Genomic DNA, 22886 nt, shown 5'->3' with positions numbered 1-22886 from the left:
CCCGTGCCTCTCAATTGTCTGTACCATCTCTCAGCATAAGTAAAATTATTATTTTCCAAAATAAATTTTACAGCACCAGTGACAAAATTAACAAAATCTGGCGATTTGTCTGCGAAAGCTAATAAACGACGGTAGCCTGTATACCCGCATTGTGTGGGATGCTGGTATACAGGCTCTCTACCTTGATCGATACCAGTTTGTAACTTTCCTGCCAATGAAACTCATCCAAAAATTCAAGCAGATCTCCTGTGTCTTTTAAGTAGGACGGAATGGATGGAAGGAGGGGTGCTAATAACCAATCCACATAGCTAGATAGATAAGCTGTGGGGGACACAATGGGGCGCAGTGGGGGGTATAATCCTTTCCCCACCTAACAACAACCGAGCCGCCCTTATCAGTTTTTGATATAACTATATCCTTTCTATTTAACAGCTCATCTAGAGCTTTTTTTTTCATTCAAAGGGAGGTTCGGTTGTATAGATGGGTATATATTTGTGCTTTCACATCCCTACACACCGATTTGTAGAATAAATCAATAGCACTACCGGCTATTATCGGGGGATTAAAACATGAAGGATTGCGCCGTCGCTCCTTGTATTGGGTCGTCTGATTCGCTCGACTCAGATTCGGTCGTCATATAGTCAAATGCCTTCTTTTTCTTGTAATTCCGATTATAGGATGTAATTTTTAGGATGTTTTTAACTGCTTTTGTGGGCGATTTTTATTATATGTGAATACTTGTGCTAACTCGAAATTATTAAATTATTATCTTGGATAAATGTATCTTTCTTAGTATCTTTGATGATCGTTTGAAGATGTGTCAATTTATTTTCCAAATTAGCAATGAAGCCATGATTTTGTTGGACTGTAAAACATTTTCTCAATTCACTTTTAGCTCGGCAAAGATCCACAGTCACCTTCTCATATTCTACTTTATTTAGATTTAAAGGAGACCTCCAGGATAAGAAAATTATATAAAATCTACACCATCATTAAAAGTTATATAAGTTTTCAATGCACTTACGTTAACTTTACTGCTTGCTTTCTCCTGTACCATGCTCTTTTCTCCCCTACAGGAAGTAGTATAGGGGCATGCGAACTTCGATTTTCGACCACAATACATTCCTATTACGGCGGCCATCTTGTGGTCGAATTCTAGTCATTCCCGGCATGCTGCGGGCCTGATCTCTGGCTCCTGTCCCTGAACACTGCCACTCCCATCTAATACATATTCATATTTGCCCAGCTGTCATTGGCTGAGCGCTTTGTTCCCCCTGACCCCCTGTCCAATGGCTGTGGCGCCGCAGGGTAGCTCGGTTGTTGTTTGGTGGGGAAAGGATTATAATAACAAAGTGAGGTCTTAACTGAACGACACGCTAGTGTATGAGATTCTACCCAGAGATCCTACAGTCAAAACCATAGAGAAACTTCAATCCCTATTAAATAAATATACCCAGCTTAATGTATTATCAACTAAAACTGCAGAACGCCTCCTACCAAAAAATCCTAGTAAACCATACTGGTATATTTTACCCAAAGTACACAAACATGTGACTTCCCACACAATGCAGGTATACAGGCTCTCCGTCGTTTATTAGCTTTCACAGACAAATCACCAGATTTTGTTAATTTTGTCACTGAAGCTGTAAAATTTATTTTGGAAAATAATAATTTTACTTATGCTGAGAGATGGTACAGACAATTAAGAGGCACAGCGATTGGCACACCCATCTCGTGCAGCTATGCCAATATTTTATTGGCTATACTTCAGAGTGATTTCATTTTTGCATCCAGGAACTCATTTTGTCACCACATTAAATCATACCAAAGATATGTGGACAATATTTTCATAATTTGGGAAGGAACACAGGAAGATTTTGATGCTTTTGTGTCCTATCTAAATAGTGCTAATAATGTGAACATGAGTTTTGCCGCCAATTTAGGAGGGGACTCATTAGGATTCCTAGATGTAAAAAACATGACATTATTGAAAATAGGATAGTGACGTCTGGGTTTAGAAAACAAATTTCATAAAATTCTCTCATCCACAACAACTCCTCAAATCCAACACATATGAAGGACAGTATTCCATATAGCCAGTTTATCTGCCTTAAACGTATCAACAATGATTCAAATAAATTCCAACAGCAAGCCTCTGAACTGACTCAATAATTTCTAGAACAGGGTTACCCGTGGGAGGTGATTAATAAAGACAGGATAAGGGCAGAAAATACAACGAGAAATGAGTTGCTTAAGAAAAAAACATAAAAAAGAATACACAATGGAATAGGTGTTTTTCCAAAATAGGTGTTTTTCCAAAATAGCTCTATGAACAATAAAATTAAACAAGCCATTTTTAATAACTGGTTTATGATAGAGAGAGATGAGGACTTAAACCTGTTATAACATATAAGTGTAATAAAACATAAAAAAAATTACATAAAAAAAAGAAACTTCCAGAGATGTAACAACAAACTGGTTAGAACAAGCCAAACCATCTGGCAATTTTCCTTGTGGTACATGCTCTTTTTGTAAATTTAACCTAAAAGGCAGTTCAGTTAAACTAGGGGAACATAATGTGAGAATAAAACAATTTATCACGTGTCGTTCTACACATGTGGTACCCGAATGATTGTCTGTCTATATGTTACCTAGGATACCCTTCCGGTAGGGTCATTTTTTAACACACCTTCTTACCTGTTACGCCTTATGAAGCGCGAGACGGTTCCGTAGCCCACGAACACCTATCTCCTATGTCATCTTCCTGCACTTAATCTTTGTACGGAATTCAATAAAGAGCACAGAGGAAGCTACTAATGTGGTGAGTGCGCTTGACTTTCTTTCTTGCTGGATATGTAACAAGTCTTATGCTCATACAAGTATAGCACCACCACTACCTGTGAATGAATTTAACCACTGCAGCATTGTGTCAATTTAAGAGGATTTATACAGGTGTGTGAAATAGCAGTGCCAGGTTGTCTCCCTCTCCTTTGCCATATAATTAAAGAGTACAGTAACCCCCCCGACCTACGATGACCCCGACATATGATAAAATCGACATACGATGGCCTCTCAGAGGCCATCGCATGTCGATTGCAGCATCGACATACAATGCTTTTATATGTCGGGGCCATCGCATTAACTGCTATCCGACAGCGCAAAATGCTTAAGCTGCTGTCGGATAGCAGTTTAAGCATCCCTGGCAGGTTCGCTTACCTATTCCCGCTGCTCCGGGTCCACTTTGCGATCCTCCGGTGTCTTGCGCATCTTCTCCAGGGTCCGGGCCTTGCTTTCCGGCGTCGTTATTACGTCACTACGCACGCCGGCGCAGCAGCGTAATAACGTCACCAGAAAGCGAGGCCCGGACCCTGCAGAAGATGCGGAAGAAGCCGGAGGATTGCGAAGACGACACCGGAGCAGCGGGACAGCATCGGGAGCGGTGAGGACCTGGTCCAGAGCGACGGGGACAGGCGAGTACAGCTTCCTATACTTTACATTGCACGGATCCCTCAACATACGATGGATTCGACAAACGATGGGTCGTTTGGAACGAATTACCATCGTATGTTGAGGGACCGCTGTACCTATTATTTAAACCAAATTTATGACAGCAGCTTTTATCACTAGAATGAAGTGTCCTTTCATCTCTGCCCTGTGCATCTTGGGAAGCTAAAGCAAGCAGGAAATGGAATTTCCAGAAGTCTTAGACTTGTATTGTAGTTCTGCATACAGTTTTATTTAGCTTTCTTAAGTGCACAGTTAAGAGATAAGGCAGCCAAGTGCTTTTGTCTCTTCTCTCAAGCAATAAATGGGGACCTCAGCACTTCTGACAAGTTTATTAAATGAAAGGTACATCTAGCACCTTTATTTTTTATTACACTTTTAATTTAGCTCACTAGTCTGAATTCCTATCAAAGGGAGGGGGTGTGGTCTCACTGTGCAGGTCTCCGCCCCCTCTCTCAGTATGCTGTCTGCTCACATATCCCTGCGCTCACAGCTGTCAATCAAGGAAGTGTGTCCATGACATAGGTAATGATGCATGGACACAGCAGGACTAGTATGTGTCAAAGCAGACAGGGGGGGGGGGGTCAGTTGTTTGAATGGCTTTTTCAATATGAATTACTGAAAGTTTTCTAATGAAAGCAATTGGAAAACCTATTGGTTATACATGCTTTACAACATATCAAAAGTTTTTGTATCTGGCAGTGCCCATTTAAGTGTCAAGGAGACATTGCTGAGCTGTATCATGCATTCATCCTCCCCCATCCCACCTTGCATTGAATGAATGGATGAATGAAACACAGGGCACAGTGTAGAAAGCCGAGCAGGGAGGGCTGGGGAAGTGAGGAGATAAACATTTTGTAGCTCAGCCCTATTACACTTGAGCTAGACAGGCAAACATGATTTTATAACTACACAAACAGACATCAACTAAGACAGGTATTATTTCTTTCATCTCCCATGTCTGAGTGTTCCTCAACCTACGTTCTATGCTCCAAGGTAATATCAATTGCTAAATTGATACACTGTAACAAACTGCAGCTGTGTGTGAAAGTAGGACTTAGGTCCCTTTCACATTTCATTTCTAGGCTTTGTTGATGGTATACATAAAAAAGTAGTCAACCATATACTGTAGCATATCCATGGTGCGTATAACTTTTAAAAGGTATCCAAACATATCCTGCAACAGAGCCCAGAAAGTTCATGTGAATATGCAAGATAGCTTTATGCAAGAAAATGAAACATTAGAAACTTGCGTAACAATAATTGTGCAATTAATAAGAGTTATGTACATAAAGTATTTTACATATTAAAATAGATTTCAGCATATACCTCTAAATGGTTATTTTGTCTAGCTATATCAGCAGCTATACTCCCAGTTTTTGTTGATAGCATCATGTCAGCACCCAGTTCCAGCATCTTTAACACTGTGCTTTTATGTCCACTATGGGCAGCCCATGTCAATCCCTAAGTGAGAAAAAAATGGAAGATAAATATTAGTAACTAAACTTGTAAACCAGGAGATGTGCCTGTTATCTACTTTGAACAATCCAATTTTTTTTAAGGTTTTAGCTTTCCAGTAAATAGTATTAAAAGAAAAAGTAGCACACATGTTACAGTACATAAGCAGTAGTATAAGGAACATGCACAGTCCAGCATTTACAACTGAATTCAAGCCAAGGACAGGGGCCACTCAACTAGGACCCACACAATCACGCGCCCATTCGATTCATGTAGACTTTAAACGGGTTGAGCAATAGAGCTCCCTTTAGTGGAGCTCCACGGGAGTGTGAACCTGAACTGCCATATTTACACAATAAATTCTAAGAAAGTGGAAACTACAGTAACAGTGACGTACATACAGTGCTGACTGGGATGTGTGTGCAAAGATGGGAGGCAGAGATATGAGAAGTTTAAAAGCAGTGATTTAGTGACTGTACTAAAGGCCCTTTTATGCAGGCAGATTATCAATGGATGGCCCATGTAAAAGTTGTGGCCCATAAAACAGTTATCTGCCTCACACTGCCCTGTGTAAACAGTTGATTTACAGCTGATAATAATCTTGAAGGGCTAGGCTGCACACAACTGATCGAGCCTTCAGTAGGCTTTGAAAAGGCGTTGCGATCAGCGAGATTGTCGCTTGCATACTGCAGCAAGTCAGCCTGTCCAAAATGGCCCTAACACACCACCTGCAAACTTCTTATAGTGCTGCCTCCAATCATTACACACAGGCATCTGATGACAACCAATGAATATCTGAGATTGGTTTCTGCTAAGTTATGCTTTTTCTCTCCCATTCACCTTCTAAGACCCATAGGGGAAAATTTATCATGCCAGCACTAGTGCAGCATGGCAAAATTGTGCAGATGTTTAGCTAGCAATTGATTACTTGCGGTCCTTGGCAAGGTACAAGATTGATCTTTTAGTCTGTCTGTGCAATCTGTTGCAAGGGGGGTGAGAGTACCCATTTTTCCTGGGAACAGAAAATATGTTTTCATTCTTTGGAAGGATTGGTACTCCTGCAGACACTCAGAACCTGGGAGTTACTATAGTTAATTTTACAAAAAAACTATAGCAAGCCCAATCACTAAATATAAACAAGTCAATCATCATCATAGGCCTGCTTACATTATGAGAGGATGCAGTGTAGACCACAGGTAAGATGTATTGATAAATGTAGGTGATAGGTGATAAATGTATTGTTTACAAAAGGTGTGGGGATGTTTTTAATTTTAATAAAATAACTTGCTTCCTTGCTGACTGGACAGGAGGCATAGAATGTATACCTTTCTGCTTAACCCAAGGGCCAAGATGTATAGGCATGGGCCCTACACTTGACAGGACAGGAGTCTGGCTTCTCTACTATGCACCGCTGTTTACTGTATGGCCTGGCTGGCAGAGGAGTATTTCCACCTCCTAAATTCTGTTTAACCGTAGATTTGGTGGTGAAATAAATAATGTGATTACACAGTGCAATTTGTTGCACAAAAAACAAGTTTCATATGGGTCTGTAATTGGAAAATTTAACATGTTATGGCTATTAGAAGAAGGATTTGGGGGGGGGGGGGTCAAGAGCACAAAAATGAAAAATCCTTTAAAAGGGGTTTATAGAACAAAAACAAGACCTACCTGTCATCACTTCTACGATCCCTTCGTTATCCTACACCAGGGCTCCACAAAGATCCTTTTCCTGCTTCTTTTGGCTCATAACACAGTGGCTTAGTTAACCGCACCGAAGCCTCGTCTGGGTGGCAGTGTGATGCATTGAGCCTTGGCCCTGGTCTTCTTCCTGGTACCAGAGTCCACGTCATCATATTGCCGCTCAGCTTATCATCGGCCGAGGTGAGACCTCGCTGCGGACAACGATTAACTGAGCCACATGTAAGAAGACCGTCACAAGAAGCAGGAAAAGGATTGCTGCCAAGGCCGCGTGCATGATACTAAACTAATTAACTACTTAGTTCATTCCTACTACATGCTGTCCACAATATTTGTTTTGAAAAGTATGGCTATTAACTAGTTGCAGACTAAGGACGAGCCGGCTCGTCCTAATCAGCGACTACTTGCCGCATTAGGACGAGCCGGCTCGTCCTGAAGCTAAACTGTCACAGCATGTAAACAGGCTTAGGGGAATTTATCAAGCAATTTTGACATATTTTTTTGTCTAAATTTGTTGCAGGAAAAGTCGCAGGCTGGTTCTGTACAACTTTTCCTGCGACATTTCATTTAGAACGTTTAATTTTTATTACCACAAAGTGATCTAATTTAGATCACTTTGTGCAGTGGTATTTTACATTATCATGTAAAAAAAAGTCACACCGACCACATTTAGAAGAAACCATAGGGCAATTCAACACTGCCCTATAAGTCTCCATGCGACAATTGTATTAAAAGTTGCATGGAAATACAATCGTTACATACGGCAGGGTTGCCACTACTCAATATTTAAACAGAGCATTTCAATGGGCATTCATCAACATTCGTGCGCCATTTGATCAATTTGGCACATGAACGCCACTTTTTTTTTAACTAAAGTAAACAAAAACCAAGTTCACTTTTGATAAATGGCCCTTGCTGTGACATAAATTTTACATCAGCTGTCAGACAGCAGTATTTTTCCCACTCATTCCCAATAATAGAAAGAGCCGTATATATAAAAGGTCCTGTAACTCCCCCATGCTGTATATGTAGGTATTGTCCCGAACCCCGAGTGAGCCTTCACTCATTCCTCAGGGGGCTACTATGTAGAGCCCTGCACGGGACTGGTTTTGACCAATCCCGCACGCTCCCGCTAAAATGTTAGTCCAATCTCGCCCGCTCCCGCTAACATAGGAATGTACATATACTAGAGTGCAATGCTCCGTACATTCTCCACATGTATAGTGGTGTGTGTAGTACATTCCTATACATGGGGGGGGGGGGGGGGGGGTATGTGCAGAGCATTGCACTCTAGTGTATGTACAGATGTGAATAGCAGTGAATGTGCAGACTCAGAGGCCCTAAGTCACTGACCGATGCAATTCTCTGCACATACCTGCCCTACGGGGATGTATGAGGGCTAATTTTTTGTGCCTTGGTCTATACTTTTTATCGGTACCATTTGTGTTTTAAGGGGACTTTTAGATTGCTTTTCATTATTTTTTTTATGGCATATGAAGTGACCAAAAAAAAAACGAAATTTTGGACTGTAGTATTTTTTTTTGCGATCGACCGTGCAATTTAAATAACATTTTTTAATAGTTCAGACATTGACATATGTGGCGATACCAAATCATTTATTAAATCTTTTTTTTAACATTTTAGTTAAAAAATGGGAAAGGGGGAGATTCAAGCTTTTATTAGGGAAGGGGTAAATGGGAAGGAGTTAAAAAAAAATGTGAACACTTTTTTTAACTTTTTGTTATAGGGTATGTGCAAACTGAAGAGCATTGCACCCTAGGGTCTGTACAAGACCCTATGGTGCAATGCTCTGCAGTCCCTGCACATACCCCCATGTGTATAGCAGTGTGTATGTGTGTACATTCCTATACAGGTGGGGGTATGTGCAGAGCATTGCACCCTTGTCTGAAGTACAGACTAGGGTGCAATACTCTGCACATACCCTCCCATGTGTATAGCAGTGTGTGTGTAAATTCCTATACAGGTGGGGCTATGTACAGACTGCAGAGTAGAAGACACAAGGGTACAATGATCTGTCTGCAGTCTTCTCTGCACATACTCCCATGTGTATAGCAGTGCAGAGCGGACTGCAGACACAAATGGAAGGATCGTTGACCGACGGGGCTGCATCGCAGCAAGTGTGTGCTCTAGATGATTTTCATTTTTACCTTGCGACGCTGGCGGCTGACTACTGCAGTCCAGGGCAGGCTGAGCAGGAAAATGAATGGCGATGTGAAAATTTGCCCGGCACTATGGCGGTGGCGGGAGGAGGAGACAGTTATTGGTGATTGGTGAAGGTACTCGGAGGGTGGGGCTGCCACTGAGTCTGCTCCCGCTGCAGAGTCTGCAGGACCCGCAGGCATAGTGCCTGACCGCCCGCCCGCAGAAGCCTCCAGAAGGGTATTGCGGTATATGAAAAATTTGGATCGTGGAACAAAAAAAAACAAAACGTATTTGGTATGAACCAGAATACCGCCCAGCACTAGAGAACGCTAGTGTGTAATCATACAGGTGTTATAATTGTATTTCTGCATTTGTGTATAATTCAAGACACGGGTGAGGGTTCATTCAGACTGTGTGTTTGTTTTTGTGTATTCCAGTTTTATTGGGGGTCTGTCTATCTGTGTTATACCTCCTTTGAAGTCAGGCACTCTGGCCATCATAAATCAAAAATGAGATAAGGGTCCAGGAAGAGAGATGCCCCCCCACCCAGTGGGATCAGAGGGGAGGGGGGATGGAGGTTTTTTCCTCCTAAAAAGCCAATATAAACTAAGATGCTGGAAAAACCTCTGGTCAAGCCTGTGGCATAAGCTGACAAGACAATCCTAAGAACAGCTGGAGACTCACTCACAAGGACTGCTATACCTTTATGCCGTAAGGACTTCATTTTTATTTTCTGAACTTGCCTTGCTAAACTCTTTATATATTTTTTGTACCTGTATGTCATTTGTTTATTTTATACCTAGCACTGTGATACATTTTATCAGATTAAATGTTTAATCAGCTCTGGTCTTTTATCTCTAAATATAGGAGCTCACCTTTCTGAAGGAAGCTCTGGTTAAACAAGTTTATCAATGAGTTAATGTGGTGACTTGCTGGGACTAGTAGTGGATACCCAGAGGTCTGGTGGCTTTAACCCTTGCACCATCACACACACTCTCTAGTATCTTTGCTGGACCAATAGGGTGTGATCGTGACACCCACATTTCTTCCTCCTCCAGTGATAAGCCCCCTAGAAGGTGGTGCCACAGGGCAATGCCAGTTGGGGCCCCCTAACCCCTTAAGGACCAAGCCCATTTTGACCTTAAAGGGGTATTCCAGGAAAAAAATATTTTATATATCAACTGGCTCCAGAAAGTTAAACAGATTTTTAAATTACTTCTATTAAAAAATCTTAATCCTTTCAATAATTATCAGCTGCTGGCAACAGGGCTCTCTGCTGACATCTCTGCTTGTCTCTGGAACTGCACAGAGTCGAAGAGGTTTGCTATGGGGATTTGCTTCTAAACTGGGCGGTTCCCGAGACAGGTGTCATCAGAGAGCACATAGACAGAAAAAAACAACTAAACTTCAAGCAGCTTTCAAGTACTGAAAGGATTAAGACTTTTTAATAGAAGTAATTTACAAATCTGTTTAACTTTCTGGAGCCAGTTGATATATAAAAAAAAAAAAAAGTTTTTTCCTGGATAACCCCTTTAAGGACCAGGCCAATTTTATTTTTTCATTTTAGTTTTTTCCTCCTCACCTTTTAATAATCAAAACTCATTTTCATCCACAGGCTGGTATCAGGCTAGTATGAGCGTGACTAGTTTTCATTTGTAAGGACATCATTCATTTTACCATTAAATGTACGGCGCAACCAAAAAAATACTATTTGTGTGGGGAAATTGAAACCCCAATTTTGCTTATTTTGGAAGGTTTCGTTTTTACGCCGTACAATTTACGGTAAAAATGACATGGGCTCTTTATTCTGTGGGTCAATACGATTAAAATGATACCCATGATTACATACTTTTTTTATTATTGTACTGCTTTAAAAAAAAATAGCAAACTTTTTAATCAAATTTGTTTGTTTAAAAGCTCTCTATTTTGACGAACTATAGCTTTTTAATTTTTCCGTATAAGAGGCGGTATGAGGGCTAATTTTTTGCGCCGAAATCTGTACTTTTTATTGATACCACATTTGTGTATATAAAACGTTAAAATTTTATACATTTTTTGGGGAATAAAATGTGACAAAAAAGCAGTAATTTTTGACTTTTTTTTACATTCACGCCGTTCATTGTACGCGGGGTCATTAACATTATATTCTAATAGTTCAGACATTTACGCATGCGGAGATACCAAATATGTTTATTTTAATTTTTTTATTAATTATATTTTTTATTAATTATATTTTTTGGGGGTTAAATGAGAATTTATTTTTATTGGGGGGGGGAGGGGTTTTTCAAATTTTTTTCCCCTACTATTTATAGCAATTGATTAATACTGTTCAGAGCTATGCATAGGGCATATCACTGATCAGTATTATCGGCGATCTTCTGCTCTGGTCTGCTGGAAGGCAGATCAGTGCAGAAGATGCCGGGAAGGCGGTGGAGGCCGGTGAGGGGGACCTCCGTCCACCATGTCAGCTGATCTAATCCCCATGGCCGTGCAGCGGGCGATCAGATCAGCTAAAACTGTAGCCGCACTACAGCGATCTGTATTGATCACAGCATCCGAGGGGTTAATGGCGGACATCCGCGCAATTGCGGATGTCTGACATTAATTACAGGAAGGTCCCTGACTGCAATCGGAGCGATTTTTGGAACAGTGAGTCGTGAATATGAAAAATGTAATTTTTAATTTTCATGGACCACTGTTCCAAAAATCTGTCACACACTTGTGGTGTCTAAGTGTTCACTGAACCTCTTAATACATTCCTTAAAGGGGAGTAGTTTACAAAATGGTGTCACATGTTGGGGTTTCCACTGTCAGGGAACCTTGGTTGGCTTTGTAAATTGTGACATGGCCCCCCTGACTTCTATTCCAGCCCAAATGCTCTCTTCAAAAGCCCAATGGCGCTCCTCCCCTTGTGAGCCCTGCCGTTCGCCTGCACAGCACTTTATGTTTACATTTGGGGTATTTCTATACTTGGAAGAAATTGGGTTAAAAATTTTGTGGGACTTATGAGATTCGAGCTAGACCAGCATTTTTGTGCATAGAATTTAATTATTCATTTTCACGGGGCTCTGTTTTAAAATTGTGTCAAACCACCTGTAAGGTGTAAATGCTTACAGCACACCTTATTAAATTCTTTTAGGGTTGTAGTTTCCAAAATAGAGTCACATAAGGGGGGATTCCACTATTTTGGCACCATGGGGCTTTGTAAATGCGACATGGCCCCCAAAAACTATTCAAGCCAAATCTATCCAAAAGCCCAAAAGGTGCTCCTTCTCTTCTGAGCCCTGCCATGTGCCTGCACAGTCCTTAACACCCACATATGGGGTACTTTCTTACTTGGGAGAAATTGGGTAACACATTTTGGGAGGCTTTTTCTCCTTTTAACCATTTTAAAATAAAAATAAATTAATATTTTTTAACAGACGTAATTTACAAATCTGTAACTTTCTGGCACCAGTTCATTTAAAAAAAAAAAAAAATGTTTTCCACTGGATAACCCCTTTAAATTTTAATTTTTCATTTTCCCAGCCCACTGTTCCAAAATTGTGTCAAACACCTGTGGGGTGTAAATGTTCAGTACACCCCTTATTAGATTATTTGAGGGGTTTAGTTTCCAAAATGGTGTTACATGTGAGTGTTTTCCATTGTTTGGGTACCACGGGGGCTTTGCAAGTGCGACAGGGACCCCGAAAACTATTCCGGTCAAATTCGCTCTCTCTAAAAGCCAAATGGTGCTCCTTCCCTTCTGAGCCCTACTGTGCGCAAGCAGAGCACTTTCTGTCCACATATGGGGTATTTCCATGCTCGGGAGATATTGGGTTACAAATCTTGAGGGACTTTTTCTCTTTTTCCCCTTGTAAAAATGAAAAATATGGGGCTACTATAACAAGTTGGGTGCAGTTTTTATAATGGGGTCATTTATAGGGGATTTCTAACATGAAAGCCCCTCAAATCCACTTCAAACTGAACCAGTCCCTGAAAATTTCAGATTTCAAAATTTCTGTGAAAGATTTGGGGAAAAAAATTGGGGAAAAAATTGGAAAAAACATGTCTACTTTATGATGCCAACATAAAAAGTAGACATATTGTATTTGTGAGTCAATATGCCATTTATTTGGCATGACTATTTTCCTTTCAAGCAGAGCATTTCAAATGTAGAAAAATGCTAATTTTTGAATTTTTTAATGAAATTTTGGAATTGTTCAATAAGAAATGATGCAACTATCAACGAGAATTTACCACTATCTCAAAGTAGAATATTTCACAAAAAAAACGATATCAGAATCAGAATAAAAAGTAAAAGCATCTCAGAGTTATGAATGTATAAAGTGACACAGGTCAGATTAGAAAAATGTGGCTGTGTCAGTAAGGCCAAAATGAGCTGAGTCCTTAAAGGCCACCTGTGGCCGAAAACAACTTATCCCCTATTCACAGGATAGGGGATAAGTGTTTGATCGCAGGGGGGCCGAATGCTGGGACCCCCCCACGATCTCCTGCACGGGGTCACGGCTCTCCCGTGCAGGAGGCGTGCAGGCCAAAGCATGACGCGACGCCACGTCCGACACGCCTCCTCCATTTAGTTCTATGGGAGAGGCGGATAGGCAGCGTTCGTGCGTAACAGTCAACCTCTCTAGGTTGACGCTAATGCAGGGGCCCCATTCAGGAGATTGCGGGGTGCCATGCTTTCTGTAATTCGAGCAGCATGAAACAGCTCACTTACGGCAATTAGAGATGAGCGAAGTTACAGTGATTCGATTCGTCACAAACCTTTCGGCAGTTGCTGACTTTAGCCTGCATAAATGAGTTCAGCTTTCAGGTGCTCCGGTGGGCTGGAAAAGGTGGATAAAGTCTTAGGAGAGAGTGTCACAGGACTGTACAAATTTATGCAGGCTAAAGTCAGCTACTGCCGAGCAGAGAAATTTGTGACTAATCAAATCACTGTAACTTCGCTCATCTCTAGCAATGATGATTGATTCACTCAAAAACAGTCCCATTTGACAGAAATTGTTATATCAGTAACAGGGCTCCGAAGAATCTGGGCTGTTCCAGATGGCTTTACTGACCGATCTCTCCCTATATGCATTCTGATATTGTAATAAGGTTAAGTTTCCACTTGTTTTTTTTTCTGGCAGTTTTTGGAAAACTGCCACTGTAGTTTTTGAGCCAAAGTCAGAAGTGGATCCATAAGGGAGGAGAAGTGTAAGTCTTTCTTATATCTGTCCTATATGTCCTATTCCTTTTGAATACACTTCTGGTTTTGGCTCAAAAACTGCCAGAAAAAAAACCCAAGTGGAAACTTAGCCTAAGCTAAGCCTGTCCCATGGCTCAAACAGCATACAACTAGTGACAAGTTCTCATGAACTTTCATTCTGCCATCACACCTTTATTCTGCAGGTCTGTATTATTATAGAGATACCGATATCCACAGTAGTTTGTATTTATTGTGCAACAGTAATAAAAACTTTTTTCCCCAAATAGATATCAGAGATATGATATCTGTGTGAGGAAGGTTTTTTTTACCTTTCTTTTTGCAAGACAAGCTGTATCATCATTGGTACCACCTTGAAGTGTACACAACTTTTTGATCACTTTATTCTATTCTTTGGGAGGTGGACAAAAAAAAATTTATGGATGCATTTTTACTGTGTTCCTCCAATGGGATACATCAATCAACAATTGTGCCCATAAGGCACATTGATAAAACTTAACGCTTATTACACTCATGTAAAAAAGTAGAGGGTATGTTAAAGTTAAAACCACATCCAACATCTCTGGCATTAACCAGTGTTCTCTCCAGCGGAATATATTCAATACTGAGCCCAGTACTGACCAGGACTCAATGTATTTATAGGGCAATAACACCTGCAGTATGGTTTTGCCTCTTATTTATTCATTAATTCTCAGCCAGTGGATGTTGGTGCATATTAAAACATAATTCTGCTGCATCCTACATGTTTCGCCACACTACGTGGCTTTACCAAGGATGAAGTATAGGAGACTGAGTCGCCACGTGTCTATTGGGCTTTATATGCCCTCCGCATATTACATCATGTCCAATCAGCTGCTCCGTGTCGCATTTCTTTGCCGTCACGCCAATCGCATCTAACACCACTTGTCAGGTAAGTTTTCTAAACCAATCACCTGTCCTCATACATTCCAAGCTTACGTGGTGTTAATGAAAACCCGGTACCTGTGCTCCGTTCCTGGGTCGCACCCGTGAGTACGCATGCGCCGGCACATCTTATGTGTACCGCGCACACGCCCCACCCGGCCAATCCTGAGTGAACGGAGCGCATCAATTATCATTCTCATCTCCGTCATTCAGTTACCCGGCGCATGTCAGAGAACTTCATTCACAGGATCATTTAACGATCCTAATGTGCGTGACATAGGGGTTTGATGCTTTTTTTAATACTTCGTTACATTGCGCATGACATAGGTGTTTGAAGTTATTTCTTCATTACATTGCGCATGACATTGGTATTTGAAGTTTTTTGGCACTTAATTCTTCATTGCGTTATGTCCAAGCGATTATGCATGAAGCATATGTATTACACTTAGAACTATACTACAAATTGTCTTAGTAACTTTTGATTTCCTAGATGTTATGCTGGCATATATTGTGATATTAATCATATATTATATAGATGCCTAATTCAATGTAATATATATTCATACATTTTATAATTACCTAATTAAATGGCCCATGGGTATTCTAATCAAATGCCACTCACAGAATAATTCATCAAGAGGGTCACTGCTATAATATTTATGATATTTTTAATATTATTTATATTACATTTTTCTTTACATTGACATTTTAATAATGGTACTTCATCTTCCAAAATGGGTCAAAAAACTGACTAACTGTTGATGAAATTCAATATCCATTTTGTGAATCCATATGCCAGTATTAGCAAAGCATTACTGTAGCGCAATGACTCAACAGAAGGTTATAATCCCATTAACAAATTAATGCGACTAGCAACATTGGACACTTATTACAGACAGATTAAATAAATAAACCATGTGGATACTCTAATTTCCCTTCTTGTGATATATAAATAATAAATTCCTTTGTTATAAAACCACTATTCCTATCGCAGTCATTTTTATACAAAGTTGTACTCAAATAAATGGTGTATACATTAAGCCCTCATTTAGGCCCTGTGGACTCATGCTATGCAGAAGAAAGATCCACTTGGCTTCCTTCTTTAGGAGGACTTTGTCGAGGCAGCCGCCCCTTGGGCCCATTTTGACTTGTCGTAATCCGAAAAATTCCAAAACCCTAGGATTCTCTCTATGTAAATTTCACATATGTCTTGTCAATGGGGTATCGGCATGAGTATTAATACAACTAACGTGCTTGGAAATCCGCCATCTCAGCTCTTGTACCGTTTTGCCAATATACAAGAGCGGGCATGGACATAGTGCTCCATATATCACACCCTGGCTGTGGCAATTTACAAAGTCTATTAATTTATAGATTCTTCCATCAGAGGGGTTGATGAATTCCCTCAGTCTCTTGATGTAAATACATAAACCACAACTGCCGCATGGAAATGTGCCCAAAGTTGGATTCTTAAGCCAAGTTTGTTTTGGTTCATGTGAAAAATGGCTATGTACAAGTTAGTCTCGTAAATTTGGACCACTCCTATAGGTCACACTAGGGTAATTCCCCTAGGGCCTGTCTCAGACCTTCTTCCGACAGGAGGATAGGCCAATAACGTTTCAAAATCTTTTGGACCTCATTAGATTTATCATCAAACGTACCGATACATCTGATTAATTTCGTCTGTGCAAAATCGCTCACTACTTTCCTGCTCTGATCATTTAGTAGGGTGATTCTTGGGTTCTCCTTGGCCCTCTCATAAGCCTTCTTAATGTGTTTCTGCAGATACCCCCTATCCAAAAATCTTTTGGTCAGTTTCCTGCTTTCCGCCTCAAAGGTATTCTCTTCGGAATAATTCCTTCTCATGCGCAGGAATTGACCGGTCGGTATCCCTTTCTTTAAGGGTGTCGGGTGCTAACTATTCCAATGAAGGAGGTTATTTGTTGCTGTTGCCTTCCTATAGGTGCGAGTTTGTAGGCCACCCTTCTCATCTTTTAAAATTGTCAAGTCCAAAAAGTTAATACTTTTATTCTGCAGCTCAGATGTAAAGTGCAAACCCACCTCGTTCGTGTTGTGATAAAACAAAATCGTGAAATAAAACACCATCACCTTCCCACAAAATTTAGGATTTTCCTAGTATAATGATGGAAAATATGGATTTTATAAAGACAGGAGGCGGGTATCAGATGCATATTCCTTCTTTATTTTACTCAATAGCAGAAAGAAATGTAAGCATTAATAACATACAAAGAAAAAATGCTGGTGTCTAGGCACCTAGTAACCATAGTAACTCCCTCTCTCAACTCCACCAATCATCACACAAACTGTCCCATATAAACTGGCTGCCGCTCCTCCTCCTCTTCTTTCTTTATGCCATGCAGTCTTCCAGTACATGACCACCGCCCGAACACCAGAAGACTATTCGGAACGCGACATCCTCCGTCCTCTGTGGAACTCCAAAACATCCACTGGAACTCTAACATCCCAACGAAGAAACTTCAACTGGAAACAGCGTCTCCAACGGGTGACATCACCGCCACAACATCCAGAAGATCACGACCCTCTCAATATCCTGCAAAACAGAACAGACTCAATAGAATAGGGTAGGGAAACATGGGCGGGATGATACTCGCCTCCTGTGTTTATAAAATCCATATTTTCCATCATTATATTAGGAAAATCCAAAATTTTATTCCAGACAGGAGGCTCGTATCAGATGCATGTTTAAAGCATTAACAATAGAAGACTCAATACATCATATTTATAAAACAGACATAGAAACATGAGGAGGTTTAAAATAAAACGTCCAAAAAACGTCCTCAGACGACCAATTTGCCGCTTTCAAAATTTCAGAAAGTGAACCTCCCGTTTGGAAAGCCTTAGTAGACATAGAACTCCTAGTGGAATGGGCCTTAAAAACATCAATCCCCACCAAAGCCATAGTCTGTCTCACCCACAGAGCTAACGTAGGAGGTGAAAAAGGTAAATGCGGAGAACAGAACGAAATCAAAAGTTGCGAATTCTGCGCAGAACGATACGTAGCAGTCCTTTGTTCATAGGACCGAAGACCATGTACCACACACAACTTCGGGTGCAACGGGAACGACTGGTAAAAAAACGAACATAAATTTGTTTTAGTACGTCGGCAAATGGAAAAACGAACCCCATCGGGGGTAAACTGCCTCCGAGAAACGTTTAAAGCATGAACGTCCAAAATACGTTTAATGGAGATAAGACATAATAACATAGTTAGTTTAAAGGAAAGAAGTTTAAACGAAAGATCGTCATTGTCTTCCCACATCTCAAACATGTGTATAACTATAGAAACATCCCATGTAGTCTGATACCGAGATGAGGGCGGTCTTTTAAACCGGATTCCCCTCATCAGACGACATAACAGGATGTTGGCCAACTAACAAACCATCCACCAAAGAATGGTATGCCGAGATGGCCGAACGATAAACATTGATTGTGTGGTAAGCTTTATCCACAGCAAAATCTCCGCTACAGGGGCACGAACGGGATCCAGATCCCGTCGTGAGCACCAACGTAGCCAAAATCCCAGGCTGATCGGTAAGCCGATCTGGTACCCGGTGCCCATGCCTCATTAATGAGATCACTAGCTGTTTGCAAAATACGTCTCCCAAGTGACGATACCCCGAAATTAACCAAGCCATCAATGCTAATTGATCGAGTAGTACTAAGGGATACAATTCCCCGGTCAGACCCTGAAGCAACATGGGAAGGCGCGGACACACCCTCGGAACATCTATGGTCATCCCCAGAATCTGGGGAAACCACGATTGGGTCGGCCACCACGGGGTGATCAACACCAGAGTCGCCTTTTGATTCTCCACCTGCCAGAGTACTCTGGGAATCATCGCAAATAGCGGAAAAGGCATAGAGTGTGTCCTGCGTCCAATGTTGAAGAAACGCATCTGTCGCTGCGGCCTCTGGATCCGGTCGCCAACTGAAAAACAGATCCAGTTGACGATTGAGCCGAGAAGCGAAAAGGTCCACGGTCATCGGGCCCCACAACGACTGTAGCAACTGGAACACAGACGGGTCCAGTCGCTGGAATCCCTAAGATACCTGGAGTTCCAGTCCGCAATGGAATTGGAAATCCCCGGAGGGTATTCCGCCTTCAACACTGTTCTGTTGTAGACAAAATCGCCAAAATTCCGCCGCCAGGTCTGCGAGAGCCTTCAACTTCATTCCCCTCAGCCGGTTGATGTATTACACAGCCGCCACATTGTCCATGCGCAGTAGAATGCAACAATCTGATCTGTGGGACGCGAAGCTCCAGAGAGCAAAGGAGCCCGCGAGGAGTTCCAGGCAGTTAATGTGTAACTGCGCCTCCATCGCCGACCATTTCCCTCCTGTGGAAGATGTCCCGCAGCGGGCACCCCGGCCGGAGAGACTGGCATCCGACTCCATCACCAAGTCCGGCTTGGAATTGAAAATGGTCTTGCCATTCCAATCCTGGACATGTCGACGCCACCACAGGAGTTCCTCTTTGGCCTCCTGTGACAGCAGAACCTTGTCTGAATACGATTGCCGCCCCCCTCCCCCTTAAGTGCCGGATCTTTAGGCGCTGTAACGCTCAGTGCAAAGGGGACGGAAACATCGCTTGAACTGAGGCAGTTAACAGACCGACAAGCCGTGCGATTGCTTTCAACGAAACCACCTGTTGGCTGAGAAGTCCACGAATTTCTTTGCGAATTGTGGCCAAATTCTTGGTCCGCAGGCTCAAGGTGGCAGACTGGGTATCTACCAGAAAACCCAGAAACTCCATGCACCTCGCCGGTAATAACACCGACTTTTTCTCGTTGATCAAGAACCCTAGCTCTGAAAGGAGCGACATCGTCCACTGAACGTGTCGTCTGGTCAGCGCACTCGTGGGCGCCATGACCCGCAAGGCCATGACCGTTCTCAACAGTTTGGTGAAACACCACGGGGCTGGGAAAGACCGAACGGGAGACAAGTGAACTCCCATTTGTGGCCTTCCCAACAGAACTGGAGATATTGACGGAAAGAAGGGTGAATTGGCACCATAAGGTACGCATCTTTCAGATGTATCTTTGCCAGCCAGTCTCCTGGCAACAGAAGATCCCTGAGCAGATGTATCCCTTCCATCTTGAAATGCCAATACACTACGCATTCGTTTAGATAACGTAAATTGATCACGGGTCGGTGCCCACCGTCCCTCTTTTTGACCAAAAATATGTTGCTCACAAAACCTGGGGCATTCCAAGGCACCTCTATTATAGCTCGTTTTTGTTCCAACTCCATCAGTTCCATGCGAATCAGACCTCTGTCTGCCTCTGCAAATTGAATCGCCTTTGGCCATTGGTCCTGTACAGGAGTGCATGCGAACTCTATGCAATAGCCCGACACCACCTGCAGTACCCATGGATCTGACGTGATCTGGGACCAGGCGTGGGAAAAATACACTAGACGCGGCCCCCCACCGGTATATCCGGCAGCCGTGGAGGAACAAATCTCACCTGTACTCCTGGCTCTCGGGAACCCACATGCTGTTCCTCGCACTCTCCAAGGGCGGCTTCTGGTCGGGAAAAGGGGTTGACCGGTTGTGTAGATGGAACAAGGGCATATTGTTGCCTTTCAGGAATAAACTGTCCTCTATTATAGGGTCGATAGTAAGATCCGCGCCTGGAAGGGCATCCCCTACCCCTTCCAGCCTTGTTGAAAACCTTTCCTTGGGAAGATTTTTTAAGAGAAGTTTGGGCCTTACTGAGACTGGAAAACAGCCTGACAAATTTGTTAATATTTTTAATGAATGACTCACCAAAGAGAAGGCTATCCGCAGATGGGCCTGGCTCGTCGCTGGCTAAATGTGTCAACTGCGGGTCCAGTAGCATCATGACGGACTTACGGCGTTCCTCCGACATCGCAGTGTTGGCAATGCCGAGCATACATACCGCTCGCAACGCCCAACCCCTCAGAACCTCTGCGTTCACAGGGGCGCCTGAAGCGACCGCCTGTTCAGACAAGTCAAAAATTTTGGTCAGTCGACCCAGGACATCCAATAACTTGTTCTGCATCCCCTTGAATCATTTATCTACTCCCTTTACCTGGTTCTTGCCCGATTTGAGAAGGTACTTCACCAATATGGGGTTCAATCCGGGCGTCATCGCCACCTTATTGTCAATGGACGGTCTAGGGCATTTCGCCCTAAGTTTATTACGGTTGGCGCGATCCAGCGACTTCCTCAACCAGGCTGCAATATAATTAGACACCTGAGACATGGATGTCCACTCACCGGACCTAGGGTGAGTAATATCGTCCAGGCTAAAATAGGGAACTCCCAATGAGTCCAAAAGGGCCCCCGAAGGAGTCTCAGACTTGGAGGTAGGCGTAGACGAAGGGCCAGCCTTCTCTTCAAAATGATAGTCTTCCTCACTCAGATCACTATCATGATGATCGGACATCACATCAGACTCGTCCTCTGACTCATCAAACGAGTCCGGTTTTTTCCTTTTTGAGGAACAAGAGGCCCGACCAATTGTATAATCCCCGTCGGCTGGGGGTCTAGCACTCAACATATCGTTATCCTCAGGACGCACTGAGGTCTTATCAGGGTTCACGCCATCCCCAGATGCTGGTAGATCAGTGGGACGGGTAAGTATGTCTGCACAATTACGTCTTTTTCGGCCAGACTTACCGGGTCCTAGTAGGCTGGGCGCTTGTGAGGAAACATGGGAGATAGGGTGCGGGAGTCACCACCGACCCCTCCTGGCGAGGTTGTGCAAGCGCCAGAGACCCAGAACGAGACACAGAGTGTGAAATTTTGTCAACTACGGACATGGCGGACGCTATAGCCGCATGCATGGACCTCGTCAATTGTTCTAACAGGTCAGTGGGGAGAACATAAGCGTCCTGTGCTGAGGAGGACGCACCGCCAGAAGGCAGAGTCAAATTATTATCAGACATGATGGTCAATTAGGGAACACTATATGTATGCACCAATGAGTGACTAGAGTACGGGTAAAGGGACTGGTCACAGGGCTGTAAAGAAACAAAAATAAAACCGCTGTTAAAATGTTGTACCCAATGTCAATAAGTACAGTATGAAACAAATAAGATGCTTCACTGGTAGTGCAGCAGGGTGCAGGGAGCTCCCGCGAGAACCAGGACGGGGAAGAAGCCCTGACGTCAGAGGAATGGCGGAGGGTCGCCCGACAAGCAGGTAAGCACGAAAGAAGGCTTCACTACAGAGTGGAAAACAGGGAGAGTGCTGAGAAGTATAGAAACAGGGAGCGAAAACAGGTGAAAGGAAAAACAAGGTAGGAAGAAGCTGGAGTCTGGAGTACCAACCCCAGGCAAAAAGTACATATAGATAACAGACAGAGGAAATAACCAGGGTGACTAAAACCACCAGGGCCCCAGGGAAGAACGTATGAAACGGATCCCAGAAGAACCCCAGGCAGGCAATAACAATAAGATTGAGGGAGACACTTCTCTGTACACTATGCTGCTACTGAGCAGAAAAAAAGAGAAGGAGGAGGAGGAGCTGTAGCCAGTTTATATGGGACAGTCTGTGTGATTATTGGTGGAGTTGAGAGAGGGAGTTACTATGGTTACTAGGTGCCTACACACCAGCATTTTTTCTTTGTATGTTATTAATGCTTGCATTTCTTTCTGCTATTGAGCAAAATAAAGAAGGAATATGCATCTGATACGAGCCTCCTGTCTGGAATAAAATCAAAATGTCATCAATAAAGCGGCCCCAAAAAGAAATGTGTTTAGTGTATTTTTCATTGTCCTCAGTGAATACTATTTTGTCCTCCCACCACCCAAGAACAAGGTTTGCATAAGTAGGTGCACACACCGTGCCCATAGCTGATGCCTTTATCTGGTGAAAATATTTTCCATTGAAAATAAAAAAATTTGTGAAATCAAACCTAAGAAGTGACAAAATAAAAGAGTT

General features: G+C 42.5%; 1 protein-coding gene across 4 annotated transcripts in view; it reads right to left on the bottom strand.

Annotated features, from left to right (window-relative positions):
- ASZ1 (ankyrin repeat, SAM and basic leucine zipper domain containing 1) overlaps positions 1-22886 on the bottom strand; it is a 323240-nt gene that overhangs the window by 170142 nt on the left and 130212 nt on the right. For all 4 annotated transcript variants that reach the window (XM_056573848.1, XM_056573849.1, XM_056573846.1 and 1 more), the window contains exon 6: positions 4834-4968. In XM_056573848.1, the coding sequence (XP_056429823.1) occupies positions 4834-4968 (135 nt within the window). The remainder of the gene's footprint in view (positions 1-4833; positions 4969-22886) is intronic.

This window comes from Hyla sarda, chromosome 4 (assembly GCF_029499605.1).
Source record: "Hyla sarda isolate aHylSar1 chromosome 4, aHylSar1.hap1, whole genome shotgun sequence".
In the NCBI taxonomy this organism is placed as follows: Eukaryota; Metazoa; Chordata; class Amphibia; order Anura; family Hylidae; genus Hyla; species Hyla sarda.
The sequence above is the reverse complement of the archived record's forward strand: the minus strand, read 5'-3'. Positions and strand labels throughout refer to the sequence as shown.